Genomic DNA, 27087 nt, shown 5'->3' on the forward strand with positions numbered 1-27087 from the left:
GTAGGGGGATTTGTACCCCGAAATTAAAAAGAGGATTTTATGTTGGATTGTGTCTGTGAAGGATCTCAGCCATCTAGGTCATGGTGCTCACTCTAACATCTGCTGGATTTTCATTGTGAAATCTAGAGGATTTGTCTCGGTCATGCAACCTGTTATGCTATTATGTTAGAAATTATATACATTTATATTAAATATATATAATACTTATCCTATTTATGTGCATAGATTGACATTTGAGGTTAGTAATGAGATGAATTACATCGTCCTGAAAAAAAAAGCACATAGGTGTAATCATCGAAGCACTATTTCAAGACACTTAAACAGCTGACACTCATTCTTCTCCCTGCACATGTAAAGTCTACTGGCACTTAATTTGCTCTCAAATTGCAGTCATCCTTGCACCTGCACTTTGTGAGCTGCACACCAAGCTGCACTCAAATGTCTTATTGCACCGTATTCTACCCACTGTTCTATTGCAATGTTCACATTCATATCTATAGTCATATTTAAAACAATGTTTATACCCTTCTTCCAGTACATATGCCAATGCACTGGGAACAGCAAAGTAGGAATTTCACTGTGACAATAAACGCTTTGAATCTTGAATTTTCATTGTTTTATCCCCTTTGCAATGTATAATTAGAAATTGTATCAGCAAGGCCTTTACACCAAATTTACAGTAACTGTTTTTTTTTGTGGACAGTGGCATAAAAAGACCTGCAGAAAATATAACCAAATTCATGTATTAAACAGATAATTCAAATTTTCACTGAAACATCTGATCGTGGATGCCATCTTCCTTTTGTTTGGCAAGAGGAAGCAAGTACGGCTCTAATTACCATCCCTTATCCTTCTGGCAAACGCAGCATGTCCAAGACAGTGTGATCAAACTGATGCAAACAAAACAGCTCCTCATCAAAAGAGGACTGATAAAGTCTTCAATATACTTAAGTGTAGATTCAGATCCCCTTTTCCCTCTGCATTCATGTTGCCCAGAGTGTATTGATGGACTTATTGACATTCAATAAAGGGAAACCCTCTCAGCAAACCACACCGAGTAGTATAAATCCTCTACACTTGAGCTCCATGAAGCAACTTTCCTTTAACACAATTACTTGACAGCAATAATGTCACAGTGTGTTCGAGCTATTTTGATTTACAAGTGGACAACATGTTGCCTTTTCATCAGCTTATTATTATTAAGTGGCCTGTATATGTGTGTTTCCCTGGACAATCCCACTCTTGCTTCACTCTTAGTGAAGTATTGATCTCTCCTTACTCCCCCCCTCCCCTGATTTCATTAGACTAGCTGCTGTTAATTACTCCACACTCTAACCTTTTGCTGTTTCATTTGGGCCGACAAATTGGGTGAATTAAAAGGAGGGAGGTGGAAAGAGGGAAGGAATTCAAGAGAAAAAAAGACCCCCGTCTCTCTGTGGTGCTGGACCCCCCCCCCCCACACACACACACACACCCGGCTTGTGACAGAATCCCAAGTGGCGTAATAATTAAAAAAGTTCATCAATGTTCTCTTTGCTCACCAAATTATGCAGAGGCAGGCTACTCCAATAATCGTAGCCGAGGATTCATTTATGAAGCCTATACCAGCTAGATCTAGCATGAGTGCCTTGGGAGTTGGAAAAATATGCCTTTTTGCTTGTCTTTGTCCGTGAAGGCTCTCATGTTGAAGCAAGTTCAAAACATTAATTTGCCCGTTTTTATTTACCAGGCTCGTGCGTCGGATGTGTCGTAACACGTGGAATCTGTTTTTCACCCGTCTAAAATGCAGCTTACCTTTTGACTGAAACGCCCATTTGTCATATTAGTGGAGGTTTAAAAAAAGAATATGGTATGACACATAACTGCAAAGTTATAATTAGGCTTCATTTAATACCTTGTCAAGAGATTACATGCACAGCTCATTGCATCTAAAGAATACTTTAATCACAGGGAATATAATTGATTTAACATATAACTCTGAGAACCAGATGATGAGGATGATGCTTCAAATCCATGTTAAATCAATATAGGCAATTCCCTTACATGCAGGGATCATTGACTGCTGATTAAACACCCATCGCATAATCTGTGACTTGATGTATCAGTTTAGCTGCGCGTAGACTTGGAGTCAAAACTTGTCACCGCGATGATTTCATTAAGTAATCACCCGCTTTAATACAGTGCAACATTTCAACATGGATTCAATATGAACCGAATGACATCCGTAGGATCCTTTTCCCATGGAGAGACCTTGTTTTTCAAGGTCAACTACATTCTTGCTAAAAAGATTTTACATGATGCAGAAGGAGCAATTCAGAGTACTCCCTTTGGCTGAGATAATAACTTCATCATAATTAGCTTTTAGTGCTCAGGAGTGTTGAATTGTCAGTTGCAGCGGGATTTGGGCTGATTTATTGCTTGATTTAATTACGTATCAAAATTCAATTAGACATGCTTTCAACTAAATTCATAGTGAGTTTTGTCAAGCTGTCCCTTGAAATCAGGAACTGCTTGAAGGACATTCTCCATAATGTATCTAACTTAATAAATTATCCCCGCACAAAAAGTACTCAGCCATTTATTTGTTACTTCACGACAAGAGCAAAAAAAAAAAAAAAAAAATGCAACGCAAGTTTTGAAAGACGACGTGCTTTTTTTTTAACCACTTTTTCACTTCTTACATCTCAACTGACATCAAACAGAATCAGATAGTGCGAAGCAGACCTTGATTCAGTTCTGATCTGAAAAGGTATGCAGGTACTTTACCAAGTGAAGATACATGACAAAATGCACTTTGAGTTGACGACGGTTGAGAAAGTGTCTGGCTTTTTTACCCATATCACTCACAGCCGGCTCACTTCCCCGTTCTCCATACGACACAAGGAAAAAGGGGGTACTGTTTTGAATGGGTGTCACACCAGCCTCCGAGAGCTACAGTGATCTTTACTACTATGCAAATTCAGCATGTCACGGTGTCTTTCCTAAGAAGCCGGAGAGGAAGGAAGTTCTCGGGGAGAGACCTCTGTCTGAAATGTAGTGTAGTGCCATTTCCAGAACTGTAAATTCATTGATATTTTTTTTTTTTTTTTTTTTTTTTGGGTACACCTTTACACTGTTGGGCCGTTTTAGACTTTGTTAACGTACACTTGTAGTCCTTGGGTTTAACTGGGCAGTTGTTGAACCTCTTGACCCCGACAACATTGCCTATCTAAATGATGCCACATTCCATTGTCTGACCACTGCATGGAGTGTTGAGTGAAGAGGTGCTTGTCATAAAGTTGCCGCTAAATGCACTATCAAAAGGAAAACCATAGTGATGAGGGAAAAAGGGGATTTGATGTGTCTAAACATCATTTTTTTTTAATTATAATGGTATTATCTGCCTAAACGTCTGAGAGTCTTCTTCATGTACACTGGCAGAAGCATTGTCTTCAGATCGAGATGTGCAGTGACATGATGTATCACTGTCACTTGTTTCAAGAAAAGAGCCTGAATTATCGTCATTCTCGACAAAACTGAGGAACATGGTGATAGCAGTTAATGATTCACAGTGTTCAGAGAATCATCTCTTGAAAACAGAGATTTACACCACACACACACACACACACACACACACACACATATTAGATAGCCAGCGTTTTGGCTGTAATGTTCGGTTAAATCTGGGTTGAGGGAGTTATTTGCTGTCTTCCTTCACATATCATATCAAGGATTTCATGAAGAAACTTGTGAAATATTGAGAGTCCAAATGACTGTGGCGTTGTTATAAATTTCAATGAGAACTCTAGAACAAGAAGTAATAATACTTTATTAATGTCTCCAAGAATAACAGCCTTCCTCCTCCTCAAGAGTTGAAGTCTTAACTTCAAAAAGATTTTATTTGATTCTCAATCTCAGTTGTATGCTAACCGATTACAGCTGAAGAGATGAACAACTTTATTGACTGAAAATCCTTAAATGCCACAACTTCCAAAAATAATCCCCAAAGTGTGACATTACAGAAAAAAAAAAAGTTTTTGGCCATTGATAACATTTTATAATCTACATTTATGAATCACCGTATTTATTTTCATTTATTCATTCATTCACTCATACATTTATTCACTATCTATACTTCCTACCCTGCACTCAGGGCTGCAGGAGGGCTGGAGTCCCTGCCGTCATTGGACACGAGCCGGCGTTCACCCTGGACCCGTTGCAAGTTAATCACAGAGTGGCATACAAAGACACACAACCATTTAATCTCATTCACACATCATGGCTAGTTTAGGGTCTCCAATGAACCTATTGTGTAATTATAAATAAAATATGGAACATGTTTTCTAGTAATCATTGCTATTCATCAAACACAATGTATTTAATGGTTATATATACATATAGGAGAAGGAGAAAGAAAGCATGGGAAGGAGAAATGGAGCAGATGGAGAAAAAGCAATGTAATCAAATGTGCTTTTATACATTGGTCGATAAATTTAACATGCGATCCGCGTTTTCTTTAAATTGCTAGAACTGATTTTGGATTTTAGACATGTAACCATTATCTAAAAGCAGACCAACATAAACATGATAGGAAGAGGGAATACGGGGTTTTCTATATAACCCATGAGGAATTCTTCATACGGAATACATTTTGTTCTTATACTGACAACTCAGTACCAGTATGTATTGTAACTGTCAATTATAGAGGAGGAACGCAGACAATCTGCCATGCAAAAGCAGTGGCACAGCCTTAGTGAAAAATTTAAAAAGCACAGACATGAGGCTCTCAGTATCCCAACTGCTCTACACACATCATGTTGATGTCAGTTTTTTCTGTCAAGGCAGGCATTTAAAAGTGTGCCACTGAAGTCATTCAAAAGCCAGTGCGTACAGAGTTTCCCACTTCTTTGGGTTGTCTAACCCTAACCGGCTCCCTAACCATCAACAAAACAAACTTTTTTTTTTTGGTGTAATATTGCCCCCTCCACCACTCAGCGGGAGTTGTATTGATGTCTTTTGTGCATCAGGAGGCTTGTCCCATGTTTTTTTTTTTTTTTTTTTTTTTTTTTTTTTGTGTAAGAACCCTTGCTGTTTCTCTGGCTAGAGTCAAGTGCATTAACATATGTTCTCGCAGTGCACAATACTACTCTGCATTGGTAAATGCCTTATTACAGCAAGACCCTATCTGTGCTCTTCCGCTGAATATCCATAAGTAGTCATATCTGCCCACTCAGAACACTAAGAATGTGTCTCACATGACAAGGGCCCTCCTTAACATTTATTCAGAGGGCCTCCTCGTCAGAATGATATTCCACCAACTCACTGTAATAGCCAATGGTAATAATGACAAATAAAGGGAATATTGCGATTGCATGGTGCACAATGGACATAATAAGGTCATCCGATGGTTATGTTATTTTTTTTTCCACATTTATTTATGCCTTTTTAGCATGCAGAGTCAAATTCTCACAGTATGAGATGCATCTCCAATATGATGCCAGTGTGAAATATGCAAAAGCAGAGGGTGAGAAAATATTCTGAGCAATGCAGCGTACTGCTCTGCCAGCATGTATGCAAGTAATCATTTCCAAGTTGCAATTTTCTATTTTTTCTTGTTTGTTGGTTGGTTTGTTTTGTTTGCTTGATTTTGTAATTCTTTTTCAAATGAACTAAAACATTTGTTCTGTTACGTTATGGGACAAAATGTTGATAAAGCTTGTCCTGTTCTGGGAAAAGAACTTAAAGCTGTCATCCAAATCATGCATAAGTTATTCATAGATTTTTAATGATTGGGAGATAAAATAAGAGGCTACATCACTGAAACAAGAAGGCAATTGATGATACTTTGTCCATGAATATGATCATTGGAATCCTATTTTTGACAACTTAACCATACGTCTCGAACACATTATGATTAAAGTTTCATATACATACAGTATCTATAAATTAAAGGCGGTGGATTTTGATCAGTTTTGCTATCATATGTGTATCTGCATGTATATCCATAGATTTAGTCATTACAAATGATTTAGGACTTTATTCTGATTCTGATACAATCCATAGAGGATGCAATTGCTGTTACCTTCAATGGCCGGGATCTATTTCTTAGATAATCTAGCTTGAGCTGCACCATTATGCAAACTAATGAAGCCCTACGTGCTTTGTTAAAGTCATTAAACATACATTTCTGTTTTCCTTTGAAGAAAGAAATTAGCAAAGGTCTGACCCAGAGTTCATATAGAAGCTCTAGTCTGTAAAGTTGCACGTCATTTGTTCATGCATTCTCTATGTTGTTTAACCTGCATATACGGTTGCCACTGTGCAGCTGACCTAAACAGAAATAAATACGAGTCTGACTGAAAACTTGTGAAAACTTTATTTGAGTTTATTTTTTAGACTTTTCTCGTTAAAATATCATTTGCATGTACCTTAATGTTCCAAACAAATCCTGTAATCATGATAAATTCCCAACTATCTGAACCGTCTCAACGAGGTATTGTTTTATAACATGTAAATTATTGTATGGAACATGAATAATTTATTTTTGTTTTTCAGTAAACACAATGAGACTAAATAAATCATAATTTAATGGTAATTTAATGTATGTTTTCCTTCATTTCACTGTAGACTTCAGTGCCAGACATTATTGTGTAAGTGAAAATGAGAAACTTTCTATATAGATAAATATACAGACAAATCCTGCTTTTTTTTAATACTTGCAATGAGATGCATTTGATGACAGAAGGTCATTTGGGAAAATACCGCCCTGCACGAAACCTGCAGTCTATATGAACCCCGAGGTGTAATCGGTAAGGTTTTACCTACCGTTAAAAAAAAAAAAGTTCAAATCTTATCCGGCAATAAGGCTTACCCTATTTCAATCCAGAGGACGAGACAGCTGGCCCGCTGTTCTGGACCACACAATGACATTCCATTAATAGGTTGGGGAGTTTCAGGAGTACTGATTCTGAGCAAAGATTTCCATGTGGATATGGCCTATGGCACAGAGGTTCCTACCCGCAGCCATCTGCACTGATTTGACAAATGATTCCATATCAAAGGCCTGTGCACTGATTTGGGTGGTAATTGAATGGAAGGGATCCCTTCATACTACTGATTGGTTTAGATGGATGGGGGGGAGATATTCTGTGACATGTCAGACGAAAGGCCAGCAACCAAGAGAAAAAGAGAGTACCCCACAAGTGATCTTAAGAATCTAGAAATATATATATATATATATATATATATATATATATACATTACACACACAGAGCAAACTATCTTATTTCCTATTGTGCCCGTGAAGCTAGGATTTCAGCTTTCAAAAAGAGGAATTCAGAGGGAAATGGAATATTATTGATTTGATCCCCACGGAGGTGTGGTCTGATTCAGATATATGAATATGACATGTTGGCTAAGAATGAAACACATTAGCTATTCTTTTAGCTATTTTCCAGAATTTTATGTGGCATGAACCCATGTCGTGGATAATGCATGACATGAGAGACTCTATCAGTCATGGGGGTTGTTTATTATTCGTCGTTTCCCTCAGGTTTTCCTCTGTGAGTAAAGCTGTGTGTGTGTGTGTGTGTGTGTGTGGGGGGGGGGTTCACAGGCATGAATCGCAGCCTAACTGAATCGTCATTGTATTTGAAAGTTAATCTTTCAACTATTTTCACACGAAGGGTATAATTAGCGGTTTGCATTCAAAATTTGCAGTAATAGATTTAATACGCTTGCAAGAATTGCAGGAAAAAACCCGACTGTGAATATTACTGTATGCATTCTGCCTCACATCCATCTTTAGAGTTGTGGAGGTTCCGTGAGGCTGGTTAGTTAGAATCGGTAAAGTCCTTGTACACCGTATGCCAGGAGCTGGCAGAGCTCTGCAAATGCCTCTCTGACAGTGATGCAACTTATATATGGGCCTACTGCCTTTTATTGCACGGCAGGCTGGTTGCATCGCATACCTTTTCGTATTTGACACAGACATGCGGTGCTCGGTGGTGACAGATGCTGCATAGCAGCGGTCCCAGAGGTCACAAACGACCTTTTGGATTGTCTTTTTTTTTTCAGTCACAAAGCATTATTTGTTTGACGATGGCCACCAATGCAACCCGGGGCACCCTAATGGAGCTGTGGGTTGTTGCTGCCTGTCTTCTGAGATCACATTTACCTTAAATGAATTCCGAGTGTGTATGTGAGAAGGGTTGAGTGAGTGAAAAAGGTGTGTTTGTGAACGCAGGTATTTGCTTTCAAATACAAAACATAAGCCTGTGCATATACAGGACTGTCTCAGAAAATTAGAATATTGTGATAAAGTTCTTTATCTTCTGTAATGCAATTACAAAAACAAAAATTTCATACATTCTGGATTCATGACAAATCAACTGAAATATTTCAAGCCTTTTATTATTTTAGTATTGTTGATTATGGCTTACATCTTCAAAAATCCTACCTCAAAATAGTAGAATATCATGAATGCAATTAAAAAAACAAAAATTACTTTTTCATGATATTCTACTATTTTGATATTCTACAAATCAACTGAAATATTTCAAGCCTTTTATTATTTTAGTATTGCTGATTATGGCTTACATCTTCAAAAATCCTATCTCAAAATATTAGAATATCATGAAAAAGTTTTTTTTTTCTTTTAATTGCATTACAGAAGATAAAGAACTTTATCACAATGTTCTAATTTTCTGAGACAGTCCTGTATATTGTCAGTAAGATGCTTTACTAGCCATCAATTCTATGCTTGACTTCTTTAACTAAGCTTAGCTGCTGCATGACTAGCCTGTTATTTAGATGCCAAAGGGATTTTCTGTCATTATACAGAGTGAATCATTACTAGGATGTGCCTATTAAGTAACCTCTCCTTGACTAAGAATGCTGCTGTGGACAAGATTCGTAAGCATTTTTTTTTTTTGTATTTACATCTATTTCCATTAAATCACATGCAGGAAGCGAGAAGCCCTTCATTTCATGTCCGTTGCGTAACATTTAAATGGTAAGCGGCACATCACTTCAGAGGTTGTGCTTTGTCAAGGACTACGAACTGATATCCTGGAACTGTATTGCAACAGTTAAGCAATTTCTGAGCTGGCAGTTCCATAGTGGCGTCACATGCTGTCAGAGGTGCCTGATCCCCACTCCTACCCCTTGCTCTTGCCATCTGCCATCAAACCAGATTACACTTTACATGTACCCGTGCACGTATATAGTCATTGTGACTCAAGAATTACTTGTTCAACACTGAGCGTCAACTTATTTGTGTCTATGTGCGTGTGTGTACAAACAAAACGTATGCCAGAACATTTATGTATTGTCTCATTATTAAGTACGTTTTTATTCTCATACATTAATGAGAAATGGTTATTTGTGCACCAGATTCACATGGAAACCTTGTGGAAAAACCGACACGGTTTTCTACTGCCGGGAGCCTAGTGTCATAAATATGATCTTATCTTCACCTCGTACCATGACCGCCATACTGTAATGATGCTCTGAGGTGAGCCCGCTCATCAATTATTCACACAACCCAAGATTTCACTCTTTATCTTCTTGCCAGCTAGAGGAGACCATTTAAGAAAAATAGAGGAAAAGATAAAGGAAGGCAAGCTGCTTGGCAGACAAATGAGAGAGTTTGCTGTGGACTGACAATGCTTTCAATGCGAATTATAGTTTAACAGTTTGTGGGCCTCTGGGATTTTCAGTATGAAATATATGGCCTTTAGACTAGGATCGCTATGGAAACAGGAGGCCCTGAATGACCTGAAGTGCCCACCCACTCGGACAGCCGTTAATCATCTTTGCTCAGATCCTGGCACTGCAAAATTTGGCCAATGTGTCAAGAAGCAATTATATATACTTAGTGCTCGGGCACCCGATCTCCTCCCCCCTCTCTCCGCTCACTCTCACACTCTTAATATAATCATAGAGCAGTCAGTTTAAAAGCCCTCTGTTCATTTCACTATCTTGTGGGAGGATGCACACAATGCAGATGAGGAGAAGTAAAAAAGACAGGATATTCTATTCTAAGACCCATTATAATCAGAATATTCTTTTTGTATAAATCATATCAAACCATTTACTCACTTACCAGCCTCCCGAGCTGACTGACATACTAAATTACCCCAGCTGGCCCATTGCATTCACTGCACATATTGGGTTGGTGCAGATCATGGACACTAATGTGAGCTGACTAGAGGGAGATTATGTTCTGCTGCTAACAGCTAAAATGTGAATAACACTATCCACAAATCCACAGTGTTCCCCCATTACTTCTGCCTTGATTGGCTGTTAAAAATGAAGAGCAAGCATGTCAGACATCCTCTGTTGCAATAGGTAAGGTCCGTTGAAGGGAAGCGCTCCCGTACGCATGTATCCGCCGTACCACTGCTTCCCATAGTGGGTGGACTTCGTCATTAGAACGTCCTGCACGTTAAAAGTCCCATTTACATTGAAACTGTTCGAAACTCCAGTTGAATGCCTTCTGCTGTGGTATCTCTATGACAGAGAGAGAAGGGAAAGGTTCCTATTTTTATCATTACTTACTGTCCTACCATTGTCTGAAGTCATAGTTGTATTTTAGACAGCCCTGCACAATGTTGAACAGTTGATGATAGGCTGTCAGACAGATTCCCTCTACTGGGCCCCTCTTTTTTCTTTTCTTTCTTTTTTTTTTTTTTTATAAAGGCCCTCTTACTGTAAACCACTCTTCACCATTCCGGCCATTCATCCAGAAAAGGACAGAGGCATTTTGACACGTTCGGTGCTAAGTGAACTGAAATTGTGTGAATTTCACTACATAACACATTATCACATTTGCAACAGGCAAATACCAGGAAGAGTTGACAAGGAGAGTGACTTCGGTGTGTGTGTTGAGATGACTGGAAACCATCAGAGCAATGCAAGACATAAATTGGATTAATTATCAGCGAATTAATCTGCCAAATTTCTCACTGCCTCGAATACATGTTAAATTATTGTGAAAGACAGAAACGACGTCCGTAAGAAAGTTCAAGAAAAGAAATGCTCAAAAAGCCTTCCGTTGTTTCGGTTGTTTTAAAATCGCCATGAAAGCCATTATTTGCAAGAGAACGGAGAAAATAGCCTCTTCATCATCATGGATGGTGTTTAGTGTGACTCTGTAAAGGACTCGATCGCACAACATTTCCAGGGAAAAGTCTCAATATACAGACGTTTATAAAAATCAACGCACACATTTGTTTTTAACCGATGCAAACAAAACAAGGATGTAAAACTTAACGTATCTATAATTATTCTTTTTCAGTCATTTAGAACAATGTAGAGCTTACCTTATGGGGACAAATAGGGGGTGACGAGTTGAAAGACCTCTCTGGTGCCTGGCTCAGGTTCTACAAGGAAAACACATTATCAGGGACATGCATTTGGATGGAGGATGTTCCCCTGCAAATCTTCAGTGAGAGAAGTAAGAGGTTTTTCCCTGGTCCTTTCTATAAGTATTCTTGCATTATGCTTTTTTTTTTTTGCATTATGCTTTAGTGCTTTAGAGACTCCGTATCAACAAATAAGTCTTTGCTGCATATTAATCCAAGACCTTAGCTTTTGTTGGCTGACATTCTGACGCGCTATCATGACAACTCCATTTTATCCGATATTATGTGTGTCGGTATAGTGATGCTTTTGTTTTGATGTGCAGTTTCCCCTTTTTTTGATCCCGTCTTCAAGATTATGAATTCTTTTCTGTGAGAAGATTTCACTGAACATATGCTCAGGCTTTTGCATACACGCTCAAATATATTTTTTTCTAGGGTAAATGATTATCACATTGTTAATACACCAATACATCACTCAAAAACATGAAAACACCATTAAAAGCAGACGCAAGGTAAGTCAACAAGCCAACAACAGATGGTCCTGCTGTTTATGATTATGCAAAGATTCCAAGTATTTGCATATTTGCACTGGAAACAAGAAATTATCTTGAGCTGAACTAAGTGAGAAATGAAATCCCCTTTTACCCAGGCTGTTTCAGGAATATTGTGCTATTGTTTAGTCACTGTTCTTCAAAAGATGGGATATTCTGCTGTTGTGCTCACAGCAGATATCATTACAAGAATTTTAATCATATCTTTGTAAAAAGGGTGTTAAAATGGCCCACTTGACATTCCTACCATTCCCCAATGCGGTGCTATATAATACAAATATTACTTTTTATAAGAGTTTTTTTCAGGTGTATTGCACAATTCATTTTAAAAGTGGCTATTATGAGCAGTTGTTGACCAAAAAATATCAGTCTTGGGTTTGGTGAACTATGAAAACATCTTTTGGAATGCTGCACTGGCTTGTCTCTCAAGAGGATCTTGGTGATTTAAATAAAGTGCTTTAATTTATGTCAAAGTAAAGACCTTCAATAAATATTAAAACTACCTGACATTATTAATAGCCCCTTATGGTATCAACAGAACTCTATACTCTTGACATCTTTATTTTATTGCATCGAAGAGGAACATCTTACTGGCCAAGACAACTGAGAGGAATTGCAAGGGAGAGAGAGAGAGAGAGCGAGAGAGAAATAGCATGACTTTTAATGCATCATAAACACCATGTTTATTAATTGTATATTATTAAATTGGACTTACTGGGACAATAAAATTAATAGACAAAGTTTCCCCTGCAGATTGAGAAAGCTAGGATCATGATATCACCTAATTGATGTGACAAATAAACATGAGTTATTTTCTTCAGGGACAGAAGCAAGAAATTGTTGCTGTATTATGCATGCCTGTAGAGAATATGATTTACAGCGTGCTAAACCACATGACCTTGTTTCCGAACAAGTTTGTTGTGTGTTACAGATTGCATATTAGGACACATAAATTAGACTAATTTAAACAATGATAAGGTTCTATAACATATACAGGTAATTCTGCCTTTGTTTATGTATCTCAAGTTAATCATGAAAATTAAAAAAAAAAAAGACTGTAGCACAGAGAGAAAGAAAGTCAATGGGTTTGTATTCAAAGGAAAAACAAATGAATGAAAAGAGAAATCATCCTGATTTTCTGATCCCGCGGTCATAATATATTGTGATCTAATGTGACCAAAAAAATTGACAAAATTCAATCAAGCCTTTTAAAAAGACAATTTGGATAGATGAACTCACAGTCAAGGTTTCCTGAGATATTCATACGTCAATAAATAATATACACTGCTCAAGAAAATAAAGGGAACACTTAAAAAACACATCCTAGATCTAAATGAATGAAATATTCTTATGAAATACTTTGCTCTTTACACAGTTGAATGTGCTGACAACAAAATCACACAAAAATGATCAATGGAAATCAATTGTATCAACCCACGGAGGTCTGATTAGGAATCACACTCAAAATTAAAGTGTAAAAACAAACTCCAGGCTGATCCAACTTTGATGTAATGTCCTTAAAACAAGTCAAAATGAATCTGTGTTGCTTCCTGAGTGGACACTATGATTTCACAGAAGTGTGACTGACTTGGAGTTACATTGTGTTGTTCAAGTATTCCCTTTATTTTTTTGAGCAGTATATGTATATATGAACCGCAAGCAACGTTGCAGGGATTGAACCCGGCAGCATGCTTTGTTTGCTTGATATTCTGCAAGACATCTGTGACAGTGACAAAGGGTACAGATAACTTTAATTCTCAAGGTCAAATGTCTTTCATAGAGCTGCTCTATTATAAGCACCGGATTTGATTGTCATGATGGAATATCTTCCGGTTTGAACTGCCCGATTAGTGTCCCTTTTCTGGTATTTTCCTTTAAAGCAAAGCAGTTGAGTTTCACTTTGTCTCTCATTTCTTTATTTTGCAAAGGATTTCTTTAGATGATATAATAGCTCATCGTCAGCGCAAAAAGAAAACAAAAAAACACGTCTTTTGTTATTTTTGAAGTTATTTATCTGGTTCTCCTTTGAGTTCCAAACTGGTATAGTTGTTGTATAACATGTAAAATGTAACGCGGTTATTATTCTAATAACTAATTGTTTGTTTTCTCACCTGATGATAAATTTCTTTATGTAATGATTTACCCTAAACACATTAATCCATAAGTAATAAAGCAATTTTTCAACTCAGCTTTCGTCTGGTACATATTAGACCTGACAGGGAAATTTATTGACAGGCTAAGAAAGAGAAAGATTTGGATTACACTACATATTGATGGTTTTGTCTTTGCCGAGTGAATGAGTTGGTTATTGTAATTTGATGAGGCACAGAAGGAAGATTTTTCCACATTCAATAATACACATTTTCCAAGTACCAGAAAGATAATTAAAGTAGTGTAGAATCACATCCTATTCAACATAATTCAAGAAAAATATCTAACTATTTTCATTGTTTTTTCTAAATATTTTTAAATTTTATATGACTCATATTTATATATATTATTTTAGCTTTTTTTTTTTTTTTTTTTTTTTTGGGAGAAGCTGGTATAGCATTGACATTTGAGCAGTTTTAGATTATTTAGGTTATTTGGTACACAATAAAATGTCCAGTTTAGAAGCCACTTCAAGTAGTTCCGATACCTGGAAACCACTTCATAAATGCTGTTTAACAGAAACATTAACCTAAACCATGTGTAGTTTACTTTTTTTATACGGGCCAGATGCAGTATATAGTAGTCTGGTCACATTCAGCAAGCCAACCTCCCTAACAAGCCCCATTAAAATAAACAAGAACCCTATTCAGCACTGAGTGGATGGACTTGTCCCACATTTGTATTTCTCAACCCTTTAGCTTACCCTTCACGCTCTGCACAGTCAACTTGTGTCTTCCCAAACTCTTTCACATCATCCTTGGTACATTTAGCAACAGTCAGTTGATCCATTCACAACCCCCACCGCCTCCCAATAAAATAGACTTGCACTGGGATTAAAGAAGCAATGTAGTTCAGGGATTATCAAATGTCCTTGATCATTTGAGTATCATGTTTTGATGTTTAGCACATAGAAGCAAATACATTTTTTTTCTCTCTATCTTTCTGCCTTTTTTCATTCTTGATGGATTCCCTTGCTTGTTGGTTCCCAATGGTTTGATAAATCCTCTTGACAGGTGTCAAGCGGCGAAAAGTGGAGAAAAGGACGGAATAGGCAAATGCGTGTAATATGAATGACATCGTGGTTGCACTATTAGTCCGAGTAAACACACAAGATAAGTGTAATCTCCGTTATTTCTTCAATATAAGTCGATTTGCATCTATACCTTAGGATACTGTTTTGAGTCAATATCGCTGATGACTTAAATGCAATGCAATCCACATTGTGTGAAAACCGCGATAGATTATTTGCCTTTGAAAGAAAGAAGTAGGGCTTCAAATGCCTTTACCTCCCCATGGCACCCTGCTGCTCTTCATTAGCAATTTCTGAGCCTTGGGCTATTTTGCAGTGTTTCATTCCCCGCATTATTATTATTATTTAGCTAACTTGGACATACAATCAAACGAGACACGCAGTATGTATAACACTTGTATTGCAAAGCAATGGCTCTTCCGTGATGCCCGGCCTAAAATCCTATAATTGTGAGCCAGGGGATCTGTGGCTCATATTAGTAAGCATACCTCAGAAACTGTTCTTTATCCTCACTGTGCAATCAACCCCTATTAATGTCATTGCCAAGACAACAAAAGAACATATCAAAACAATTATTTTGATGTGGCTTCAAGCAACACAAAATTTCAATGTGAATGGCACTCATACCTTGGACCATTATGAGGTATGCTTTGAGGCACAAAAAGCCCATCAAAAAATGATTGAATATCATTTTAATGGGAAAAAACCTACAAGGCTTTCTTACTGTCTACCTGCCATGTTATTAGATAGAGCGCGTCAATCAAGCTGAAGAACACATAAAACGCGCTCAGAAAGGATGACAGGACGTAGGCATCCTGTCCTCCATCTTCCTGCCAACTTTGCATGTTTATCTGGTCTTCCATGCGAGCTTAGTGCAGTTCCGTGCATACATAGAGCATGATGAGGGTTCAGAAAACCAGTGCCTGAAGGAAACTACACATATCACACCCACTGAAACTGTGCCAGGGTGGGGCTCGTTTACAAAAGCAATGCAAAAAATAAAAATAAAATAAAAAGTAAATATTCTAATTTCCAAACCCAATATAAATAATGCAAACACTTGGACCTTCGCTGGGAGGATCCAGGAGGGTACTAATTCAGTGTGTGTGCGTACACACAATGCGTGTGTTCAATGTATCAGCATGCATGCAGAAAACCAAAGCAATTATAACCTACAAAACTGCTTTAATTAGTACAAAAGGAACAAATACTTAGAAAATCCACCTTCCAAGTTATTGTTCTCAATAAATATATATGTTTTTACATGCATATATATATATGTATCATTGATTAAATCCAGTTTAAATTGGTGACTGAATCTGATGATTTACTAGCAACATCCATTACTTTAAAATGTGACTTTTAAGGAGAAAATCCAAGATTGAACAATTTACCAAAAAGTTTCTATGACCGATATTGTTGCAAAAGGTGCAATATTGTTGTAAAACTGTATCATAAACCCTTATCTCATTTCTTATATTCGCATTTAAAGCTGAGGAGGGGAGCCACAAAAAAACATGCCTCCGACACAGGTGCGAGTACAGTGTTGCTGCAAGGATCCATGTTTATTTTCACAATTCATCGTACATTTTTTTTGGATAATATAGTTTTCTTGCCACTCGCAACAGCGCCTGTTCTATTCGTTTTGTTGTCTTTGTGTTTATGTATTTATTTAGTAATTTATTTATTTGTTGTCTTCCCAAATTCAGGCCATGAGACGAGAGACCGCAAGCAAAGCTCTCTAATCCAGCAACATTTTGGGTGACTTTCTAAGATAAATACTTTGGCATTGTCTTGATGAGAGAGCCTCGCCTCATTTAAGTGTCTTTGGGATCCAGATCAATCCACATGACGGGATTTGTACACTTGACCATATAATGTGGCGTGCTTGTCACAACGCGCAATGCATTTCTCTCTTCAAAGTATATTTCTTGGCCTACTCTCATCACTCACTCTCTCTAACCAATTTGTCATTCTAAGCCTCGCCTCTTTACAGCTCGTGCCAGAATGATAGCAGTGGTTCTCTCTGATCCAGGCATTGGCTAGGGAGCAGGCCAAGTGTTACCCGAGCCACTGTGGGACAACAAGCAGGCGCTTATGCCCGGCCGATGCACGCCTACATGGCAGCGAGAAACTGGCATTGTGAATGCTTTCAATTTGACAATTTGAAGAATTGAACTCATCTACTTTGTGGAGAAAATCGCTTTCGGCTTATGCACTGCGTGTTTTGTGCATGTGTCGTATGATCGCAATCGAGTTAGTGTGTCAGAACGATTTTAAGTCTGTTAGGTACAGCATTTTACAGGTTGAAATGTAGAACCGTCATCCTCCCTTGGTGTTTTGTATTTACATTTCCATTTGTGTAAAAGAGGTGGGACAGGGGAGTGACAGATTGATGATGTATTATTTGTTTTGTAACCGGGATTGAAAAATGTCAATTGAAATGTGTAGAAACCAAGCCGATGGTATAAAAAGAGGGGGAAAAAGTCCATCGATGTGGGAGACAGTGAGAAATGGAGATATGAATCGAAAGGTATCAGGTACCGAAAATGGCCCAGCCATTAAATGTTTGGCAAGAACCCTTAAAGTGAATGCTCTACTTGGTTGATGAGCACACTAAGCAAGAAAAGAGAAAACAATATACTCTTTATATTCCCTTCTCAAGCATTAGGACTGATGGTATCTTCATGGCATACAGTATGTGTATTTTTCGTCATTTAATTTCCCTTTTCCATATTGAAAAACAAAACACATAATTGATAGAATATCCCTTAAATCTCTCACTTGTGTTTGCAAACAAACGTGATATTTGCTTTTCAACAGACAATGAAAGGAGTGAAAATATGTTTTCCATAAGTGATTTTTTTTTAATTCTTATTCTAATTATACCGTTAAATAAATTAATGTTATAACAATCTTGTATTTGATTATATGTTTTTAATAGTTTTTCTGGTTTCTAATAAAAAAATAAAAAAAAATAAAAAAAACTTTGCTTAGGAAAACTGCTTTACAGAGTAATACATCTGCATTGATTTCAGGCATTGCAAATGTTCTGCCATTCTGCCATTACATATACATTTCTCATGTGTAAGTCAGTGATTTGGCACAATATTAGTTGTTACGATTTCACTTTTCCAGGCTGCTATTGTTTAAATGTGAGCCGTTCCTCTGGGTATTTAAATATGTGATAGACATGCTGCCCCTGTCTTGTCCTCGTTGTAACGCTCACGCTGAGCAACTGGACTTGTTCCATTATTTTTCTTTCTTTTAAGGGATTTCACTTCTCATATGAGGGGCTTCTTCTCTCTTCAGAGCAATGTGCAACATTTAGCTCTGAACTAAATATGCTCCTCAGATGAGTGGCAATGGGTCTTAAAGAAAACTGAACAAGTCAAGTCGCTACAACAAAATGTGTACATCCTCTTTGCAGCAACTTGACAAGAAAGTGTGTGCCTCTCTCAGCAATTTGCATGACAAAGTGAGAGGTGGGTTGCTAAGTGAATTGCACTCAACATTCTGGACAGAAAAATAACATTTTTTATTTTGGAAAATTTCCATCTCATGTGTCCATTAACTGTCACATTAGGAGCCATGTTAGCATGAGCTTTGAATAGAGAGGGTTTTTTTTTTTTTTCTTTACATATATACAACTCGCAGTGCCCCTTTTAAATAATATTTTTAAACACTCTCCACACATTGCTCTGGAGACCAAGAAGTCATATTATGCTGTCGTGGTCATTTCATCATTACAGAATTAAATACCCTTTAATGCTCTCATTCTAATGCTTGGAAGCCACTTAGCTGTTACTGTTATCAGCAACATTCAATCAATTTAGTACTGCAGTCCCCTCTCCAGCTAGGTGAGCTTATTATTATTATGGCCGTTCAAACAAGCTGCACATTGCTCTTGGCTGTCTCGGGCTTGTGCAAATTTTATTATGATAAATAAAAATAAACAAAACACATCAAGTAGAAGTGCGTGTTTTCATCAATCATTTTCATTTTGTCACCATTAATATCTTCTTTTTTTTTTGTTTGTTTTTCATACCACTGCATTTCTGAAACAAAGGGCATAACACTATATGAAAATGCATCTAACCTATTAAATAGGGGCTCAGTTGAAATGAAAAAAAATCTCCTTTCAGCAGAGGTCCTTAAAATTGACCTACTAGATATCAGAGTTTCCTAGAGGTTTCTTTCAGATTAAATGATGTAATAGTAAATGGATATTCATATAAAAACATGCAGTTATCAGCATATGGGTTGTCACCCACTCTTGTCCAGACAAGAATTCAGAACCGAGGTAGATCCTTGTTTTTTTTTTCCAAGCCAAGCTTTCTCTCCTGACATTTATACCCATCTCACAGACACACAGCACTCCCTTATCTGTCTGAGCATGATTTGGTTTTTGATTGGGATTGAATCTCGAATGCACCAATCAGTTTCCCTTGTATGAGCACAGTTAACATGGTTGTGACTGCTCCTTGAGCTCTGATGGCAGAGACATGGGCGATTAAGGCCAGGACCCAATCAAACCAGCTGTGTGCCATTTCCCACATGGCACCCATTATGCCCCGCACATGTTTCTCACCACTAGCAGGCAGGGAGGCCTTGACCGAACCTCCAGTCAGGGGAGTTATGGCCACACATAAACAGAGCATGTAGGCAGATTGGGGTTTTAGCTATACAAATATTTTAGCGAGAGAGCCGCTATGCAAGCAGAGATAATCTCATTGGTTGTGTTAGTCCACACTGGAGATTTTTTTTTTTTTTTTTTTGCTTTTTCAGGCCAAGCAGCAGGAGGCTGTCAAAACCCAATTTAAGATGTGGGTTAAGACATGAGATAATGATGAATATCCTGAGTAAGACAATGCATTCAAACCATGCTAAAGTCATGGTTTCCAAGCTGAATTTGTGGATCGCTGTAACCATCACATTTGCCATGTTGTTAAATCTGAATATTAACCCTGTTACAGTATACAGGACTGTCTCAGAAAATTTGAATATTGTGATAAAGATCTTTATCTTCTGTAATGCAATTACAAAAACAAAAATGTCATACATTCTGGATTCATTACAAATCAACTGAAATATTGCAAGCCTTTTATTATTTCAATATTGCTGATTATGGCTTACATATTCAAAAATCCTGTCTCAAAATATTAGGATATCGTGAAAAAGTAATTTTTGTTTTTTTAATTGCATTACAGAAGATAAAGAACTTTGTCACAATATTCTAATTTTCTAAGACAGTCCTGTATAGCAAAAAAAAAAAAAAATAGGAAATCAATTTTCAAAAAGCAAGTGGATAAACTAGCGAGATAACAGATGTTGTTTTTCAAAAGTCTGTCTTTTTTTTTTTTAATAAGGAATAAAGCTGTGAAACATCCATATCTGTTGCGTCAAAATAACGTCCCTGATATTTAGCTTTAGGATAGTTTTTAAAAGCTCTAGGAGGCATGGAGGAAGACCGAGAAGAAATTTATACAGAGAATAGGTTACATGGAGGAAGTTGATTTGCTGCGGAGACCCCTGAAGGGAGCCGCCGAAAAGAAAGACGATTCCTGAATCAGCAGATTTTATGGAGATGTAATTACACAAGTAGTTGTCATAGTCATTACAAATGAAATATATGAGCAACAACATCTGTTTAATGGTAACAACAAACCCAGTGGTAGCTTATGTCCTTATATAAACTCTAGGCACTGCAACCTATCTTTTCCAATATAGTCCAAATACCGTTCCCACATTAATGTGGGAACACTATAGCTGTAAATGCATGTTCTTATTTAATAATATTTTTAAATAAGACAGCGGTTCAGCAGTTTGCCTTCCATCCCATCCTTGCAGCAAAGGCACTCCTCAATCAAACAGAGCCCTCGCAAGGCCTTCTGAACACCTATTACAGCTATCGATGGCAGATACAGAGGTTATGACCATAGAATTGGGAGGATATTTGTGTGTCTCTCCCTGTATTACCAGGATCTTTGGAAATGACTTTATAGATTAGAACAGAAGCAAAGGATGGCCTTATCAGCGGCAACACAGTGAACACATAACGGGATCCAAACCCCGAAGGTCAATTGTGGCCCTGGGCACTGCTTTGTTATGGTGTCCGCTCTGTATATTTTGCACTGAAGCCAAGTGACACATCTGAAATCAAGTAATTATGCTAATTTTAGAAAGGTTCCCTAAGAATTTTCTGTATAATATCTGTCTTCAGAGTAATATCTGGTGCCAAATGTTATTTTTAAAGGCTCTCCTCGCAATGTGATTGTTTATTCAACGGTCCTCTTTGCATTGCCATTGAACAATAAGAAAACTCTGCGTCTGATATTAAATTGCAGGCAATAAAGTAAATTGTTCTGTACGATGGATCACTTTTTGTAAGTGTTTTGAAACCGCCCGTGGCTTTCTTGAATATGGCCAGCTCTGACGATTCACACATAAACGAGCAATATTTAAATCCACTGCAAAGCCCCCCCCTTTTCTCAAATGTCCGTTCCATGCTATGCTATACATATTCCATTGTCAGCGTCTAACATCGACTGCGTTGCTTTTTCCGGGCAACACACACTAGTTGATATAAATCCTTAATCCCTAACAAGATAATGATAACAAGAATAGTTTAATCCGTATTCCCAAATGCAACCCCGCTTGGGACAGACAGTATTTGGTACTGCAGAGGTTCAATACAAAATAGAGGGGCAGAGGGCTGTCGTTATAAATATGCAATTAAAATATAACAAAGTGTCCGATATCAAGCAGTTTCTCGCTCTATAAATGCAGCTATTGAAGCAAAAAAACGTTTTTTCATTTTACTTTACATATTGTGAATCACTATACATTTTTGCTGCATTATCCCTGCAACTACTATTTTAGAATGTTCAAGTATGCACAAGTGCATGTTCAAACCTCTACAAATGTGAACGATAACCACCCACTGAGGAGGAGCAATATAGGAGTCTGAAGATTCTCGGTTTAGCAGACCATTAGGAAGATTTTAGGCATCCGATATGTACGGCTGCAGCAGATGCTGCAGAGCTGCTGTTCAACAAATACAGCAAACATGAAAGAGGATGAGGGCCTTTTTATTCCTGGACTTCACAGGAGTCAAAGAAGAGACATGTGCACATTTGTTTACACAGAAAAACACATCCACCAACACAAAATGCGGCCAAATATATGACTAAAGCTATAGTCCCAAATGTTTTTCTTTTGCAAAGATAATAAATACAGCAGATGGGATCAATCCTCGATATCAAGTGTGTCTTGACAACAGTTAATGATAATCCTAATAAATGCTACACCATGTTCATGATTGCCATCTTGCTATCTGCGTGCAGGCTTTTGAAAAAAAAAAAAAGAAATGTTCATTGTTATGCTAATCCATCAAAGTGATAAATTTAGATGAGGCATGAAAAGCTTATGTGTGTTTCATATTTTCTTTTGTTTCAGAACCTTTGAATTCTTGTTTTTCTTTTTCCATTTCTTCTGTCTCTTTTTTTTTTTTTTTCTTTTTGAAACGCTGTCTGTATAAATCCACAGTTTCTCTCAGCATGCGGCGGTTCAAAGCCCTGCTCCATGGTCAGGGCCGTCGATCCTCTCACCCACCTCCTGGTTGTTTAAGAGAGCAAAAGCACAGCAGTGCACTTTCTTAAACACACAGATCCACCTCGGCATCAACAGAGGAACGACTGTTTGGCAAAAGACCCTGCTTCTCTCCCATTCTTTTCCGCCGCCTTGGATTATGACTCCCTCCACTTATTACCCACCCTCTTCCTGAGACCTCATATGCCCAGATCATCTTCTTTCTACTTCTATACCCATGGATTCTAACTGTGTAGCCCCCTATAGTACGATTTATCTTTGGTTCCTTCTCTCGCGCTCTCTCCGTCTGTCACTTATCTCAGCCTCTCCATATCTCTCCACCATCATTTACCTTTTTCCATCCCCCGCTATTTTAGCTGTCCTCGCACTTCACCTGCCACTCCATCCAGTGCTCTGCGCCTCATGACTCATTTCTATCTTTGCCGCAACTTAGTCCGTAGCATTGCTTCTGCAGACACCTTTCTCTCAATATTAAGTGATTGATGCACAGCCTGGGCTTACGGGCCGTCTCTACCACTGAACCCAGATGGGGTGTCTCTGCCTCAGAACACAAGTTGACGTGGATTGGTGGCCATCGAAGGTCTAGTGAACAAGTCAGGCGAACCCGTCTGAGGGGGCACCGGCTTCGAGGGGTTCCTTGGCGGGGTGTCACAGATTGGTACACCGGAGTGTTCATTATGGCTCTGTCGGGACCGTCCTGCAGGCCATCCGCTCTGTGACTGTGGAGCTCATTATGCCGGGTAGCGACAGAGCTTGAAGCAACTGGGTTCATTGCAGATATTCAAGAAAGGGGAGGGATGCCAAGATATGCGTTTAATCAGAGTTACCTGTAGACAGATCCTGCTCATTGGATGCCTTTATGCCCAAACCCCTCTCCATGAATACACTTTTCTTGCTGCTGTAATTATTGCAATTGCTTCACTTGACTTCCATTCCTGAGTATGAAGTTACACACCTCGCCTTCTAATGAGAAACCAAAACTATGATCCAGAGGTGTTATTTATTTATCTGATTATTTATTCAACACAGTATGCATAATGTCAATTATTGAATCAGTGTGATTTTTGGAAGACGTGCTTGGCAGGAAAAAAAAACTCTCCTTACAGCGTGTTATCGGCATTCAGTTCATGTTATACCCTCTGTAATGGTAGATGGAGAGTTTATTAAGTTTTAATGTGACATGTACTCAAACCAAATGGAGATGATTCAAATCAAACAGAAGTGAAATAAAAGATGACACCAAGCTCCATTACATTTGAAAATTAGTTGTTAAATTAAAACATAAATAGTTAAGAGCTGCTGAACCAACATGAACAAAATATCAAACAAACCTGGATTCATATGCAGCCAGTGTTCAGCTGCTTTAACCCTTTCAAACCCAACCATCAAAATCAATATCCAACACAACTATTTCGATATTACTGTTTTTCTATGCAGCCGAGCACAGCTGGGTTACAGTGAATTTGAGCATTTTTGTGATAGAGTCCCGACAATCTTTTATACAAAATAAATACAAACTACCTGTGATCTATTTTCCTACTAGTGCAATTACTCAAAAGATTTGAATATATATGCAACCAAAAAAAAAAAAAACAACCAAATCAACATTTTTCATTCATTGATTCAGTGACAAGACTTTGAGAATTACTTTGCTATGCAATTAGGCACTAACAGCCTAGAGTACGTTACATAGTCCAAAATGTCAACATATTGTGTCAAATTGCTAGCTCAAGTGAATCATATCATCTAATTTAGTTATTTTACAATACTTACAAATTTGATAAAATATTATTCTTATAAGCATAAAGCTATTACGTCTATAAAATAAAATTTGTAACTCTGGGGCTAAAAAAAAATTGATTTTTAATTTTTTAGGGCCCCAGCCGTACCAAAATAATAGCTTAAAACACACTTGACAGGTCCTACGTCTTGAGTTTCACTATGAAATTTTAGTTTTTCAAAATGCCGCAATTTCAGGAATCCGTCCCTCTAAATATAAAAAGAGGGAGTTTGTGAATTTAGAAAAATTCAAATAATTACATATGTTAACGAAGTTCTACAGTATGTTTCATTCAAACAGATTTCTTACTTTATGATTTGTATCACAAGAAATGTTTCTGTCAGCTACTTGGGCAAAAGTCAGTTTCTAAAGATAACACAACACACAAGCTTTCCCTTTGATGAGTATTAAATGATGCTGGCGAAAGTCTGTTTCAAGTGGTCGGGTAAAGTACAATAGGGAAATACAGAAAAAAAAAAACTGTACCACTCAACGACTTCTCTGATTCTGTCCTCTCTGAAACACCTCCCCTCAGGTGCTGTGATACTCTTTGAAAGCTGTCAAGATGCTGTCTGTGAAATCAGAATGCAAAGCGCTTTTTCAAGACCCAGGCTTTTTATTTGAAGCCCTTGAATTAATATTTGGCCCGGCTTGTGGGCTGGATGGCTTTTTGACAGGCATGGCACTACGCTAACCAATATTTGTCAGTGGCGCCCTTCTGTGAACCATCACAGTGCAGCCGGTGCGGTGCAATAATGTAGTGTTATGATATATGTATATTACGCTAGGCTTATTTACATTAGGAGTTTTTTGATTTTCTGATTCTGAAAAAGCAATATTTTGACATGATCTGACAGAAATGCATTATTTCATCTGATTTCATGAAAAATAAATAATAATAAAAATCCTGATAGTAATAACAATATCTCTCCAACTATGTCTAATCGATCATTGCCTAGTTGCAACAGATTCTGCACCACTTAAATTAACATGGTGACGTATGAGCTAACTAGCAAATTTATGGTTACCACAATTACTGAGCTTATACATACACTTAGTACAATACTTTTACTTGCTGATATTTAAGTCAAATATCTATAAGGCAATATCAGCAGGCTGAAGCTCAAACAAAAAACACATAACAATTTAAATGCTTTTTTCCAAAAATGCAGAATCGCAATTGATAAAAAGTGCAACAAAAAAGAAAAATAATTGTCACATTAATATAAAAAAGTCTCTCAATAAAAAAAAAAATAAAACATGGCCCACTTATTTCAGCTTGATGAGCTGCTACACCTGACAGAAATGGGATGTGAATAACAAAAACTTTTTTTTTTTTTTTTTTTGCAAAGTCTGATCAGCTCATTTCCTCTGTGCCCTGTGAGAAGACTTACTTCATGGACTATACACAGTTGCTACACCATGCAAAAGAAAATCCACTTCAAAGCAGCTACAAATGGGAATGAGGTGTGGAAAAAAAAAAAAAAAAATCACAAATATCCAGTTTTATATGTGTTTTATCTCTAAGTTTAGTTCATGAAATGGGAGAGCCACATTTTTTATCTATTGTGAAAAGACAAAAGGTGAAATGTAGAAAGAAAAAGCAGGAAATAGAAAAAAAAGGCACTTTCAACATGTTTTCAATCTCTGTCATGGTCACAAATCCCAATCCCCTAAGTTTTATGAAACACGCTACCTCCTGAGCATACATTTGTCCTTTTTTATTCTGTTTGTAGCTAAGTAACAACAAGAAGTCAAAGCTAAAGGCTTATGACAGAGATACTGCAAGTACACTGTCAGAATTCCTTGCTGCTTACAAGATGATGGATTATATCCATCAGTGCAAGGCCTCTAATCTAATCTGGAACTGCACTCATCAAACCACTCTCAGAGGAGGTGTGCTGATCCTAGATCATTAGATCGCTAAATATGTCCTTATATATTTTTTTCTTTCCTTTTTTTTTTTTTTTTTCAAAAACTCAAGGAAGGTCACCGTTACTTTGGAAATAATAGCTGATTTTTAATTCCCGATCCATCAGAAGACACGTAAACACACACACACTCCATGTAAGATAGATATAGTAGATAGATATTCGACATACTTATACATCCACGGAAGGATGCAAACATACAATACATATAGAGACTGGGAGACAAAGGCAATGTTACAGTTTAATGGCTTTCAACAGGGGCCCGCTATTACGCCACTTTTTCCGTTCTCTTGTTCCTTCCCACACATAATGACACACTTGGGCTGTTAAGACTGCCGTTCTGCATAGACCAGGACCACTTTCCTCAGCCTAAATGACACTGCCGTGGAAACTCTAGGATAGTGTATTTCTTTTCTTGAAGGAGCCAGTACATTTGTCTTCATTAGGTAGCATTGGTCAGCAGCCTTGGCCCTTGTATCCAGTAATGGAGTGTGCAATTGCAGGCCTATTATAGACTCCTACTAAAATAAATGATATATTGATCTTAAATATTCCACAATCTTGTGTGTCTCAGAACAGCTGTTACTGCCAGAAAATTAAGTCCTTTCACACATCTTCTTTAGATACTATATAATACACTTCATGTATTTCATTTATTTGGTGTTTTTGTGGTCGGTATAGTTTGCAC

General features: G+C 37.6%; 1 protein-coding gene across 2 annotated transcripts in view; it reads right to left on the reverse strand.

Annotated features, from left to right (window-relative positions):
* Positions 1-27087, reverse strand: part of pcdh11 (protocadherin 11) — a 115394-nt gene that overhangs the window by 54839 nt on the left and 33468 nt on the right. For both annotated transcript variants that reach the window (XM_086157728.1, XM_086157727.1), the window contains exon 3: positions 11304-11363. In XM_086157728.1, the coding sequence (XP_086013854.1) occupies positions 11304-11363 (60 nt within the window). The remainder of the gene's footprint in view (positions 1-11303; positions 11364-27087) is intronic.

Source organism: Fistularia commersonii, chromosome 13 (genome assembly GCF_037954325.1).
Source record: "Fistularia commersonii isolate RoL2024-O1a breed Wild chromosome 13, RoL_Fcom_v1.0, whole genome shotgun sequence".
Taxonomy (NCBI): Eukaryota; Metazoa; Chordata; class Actinopteri; order Syngnathiformes; family Fistulariidae; genus Fistularia; species Fistularia commersonii.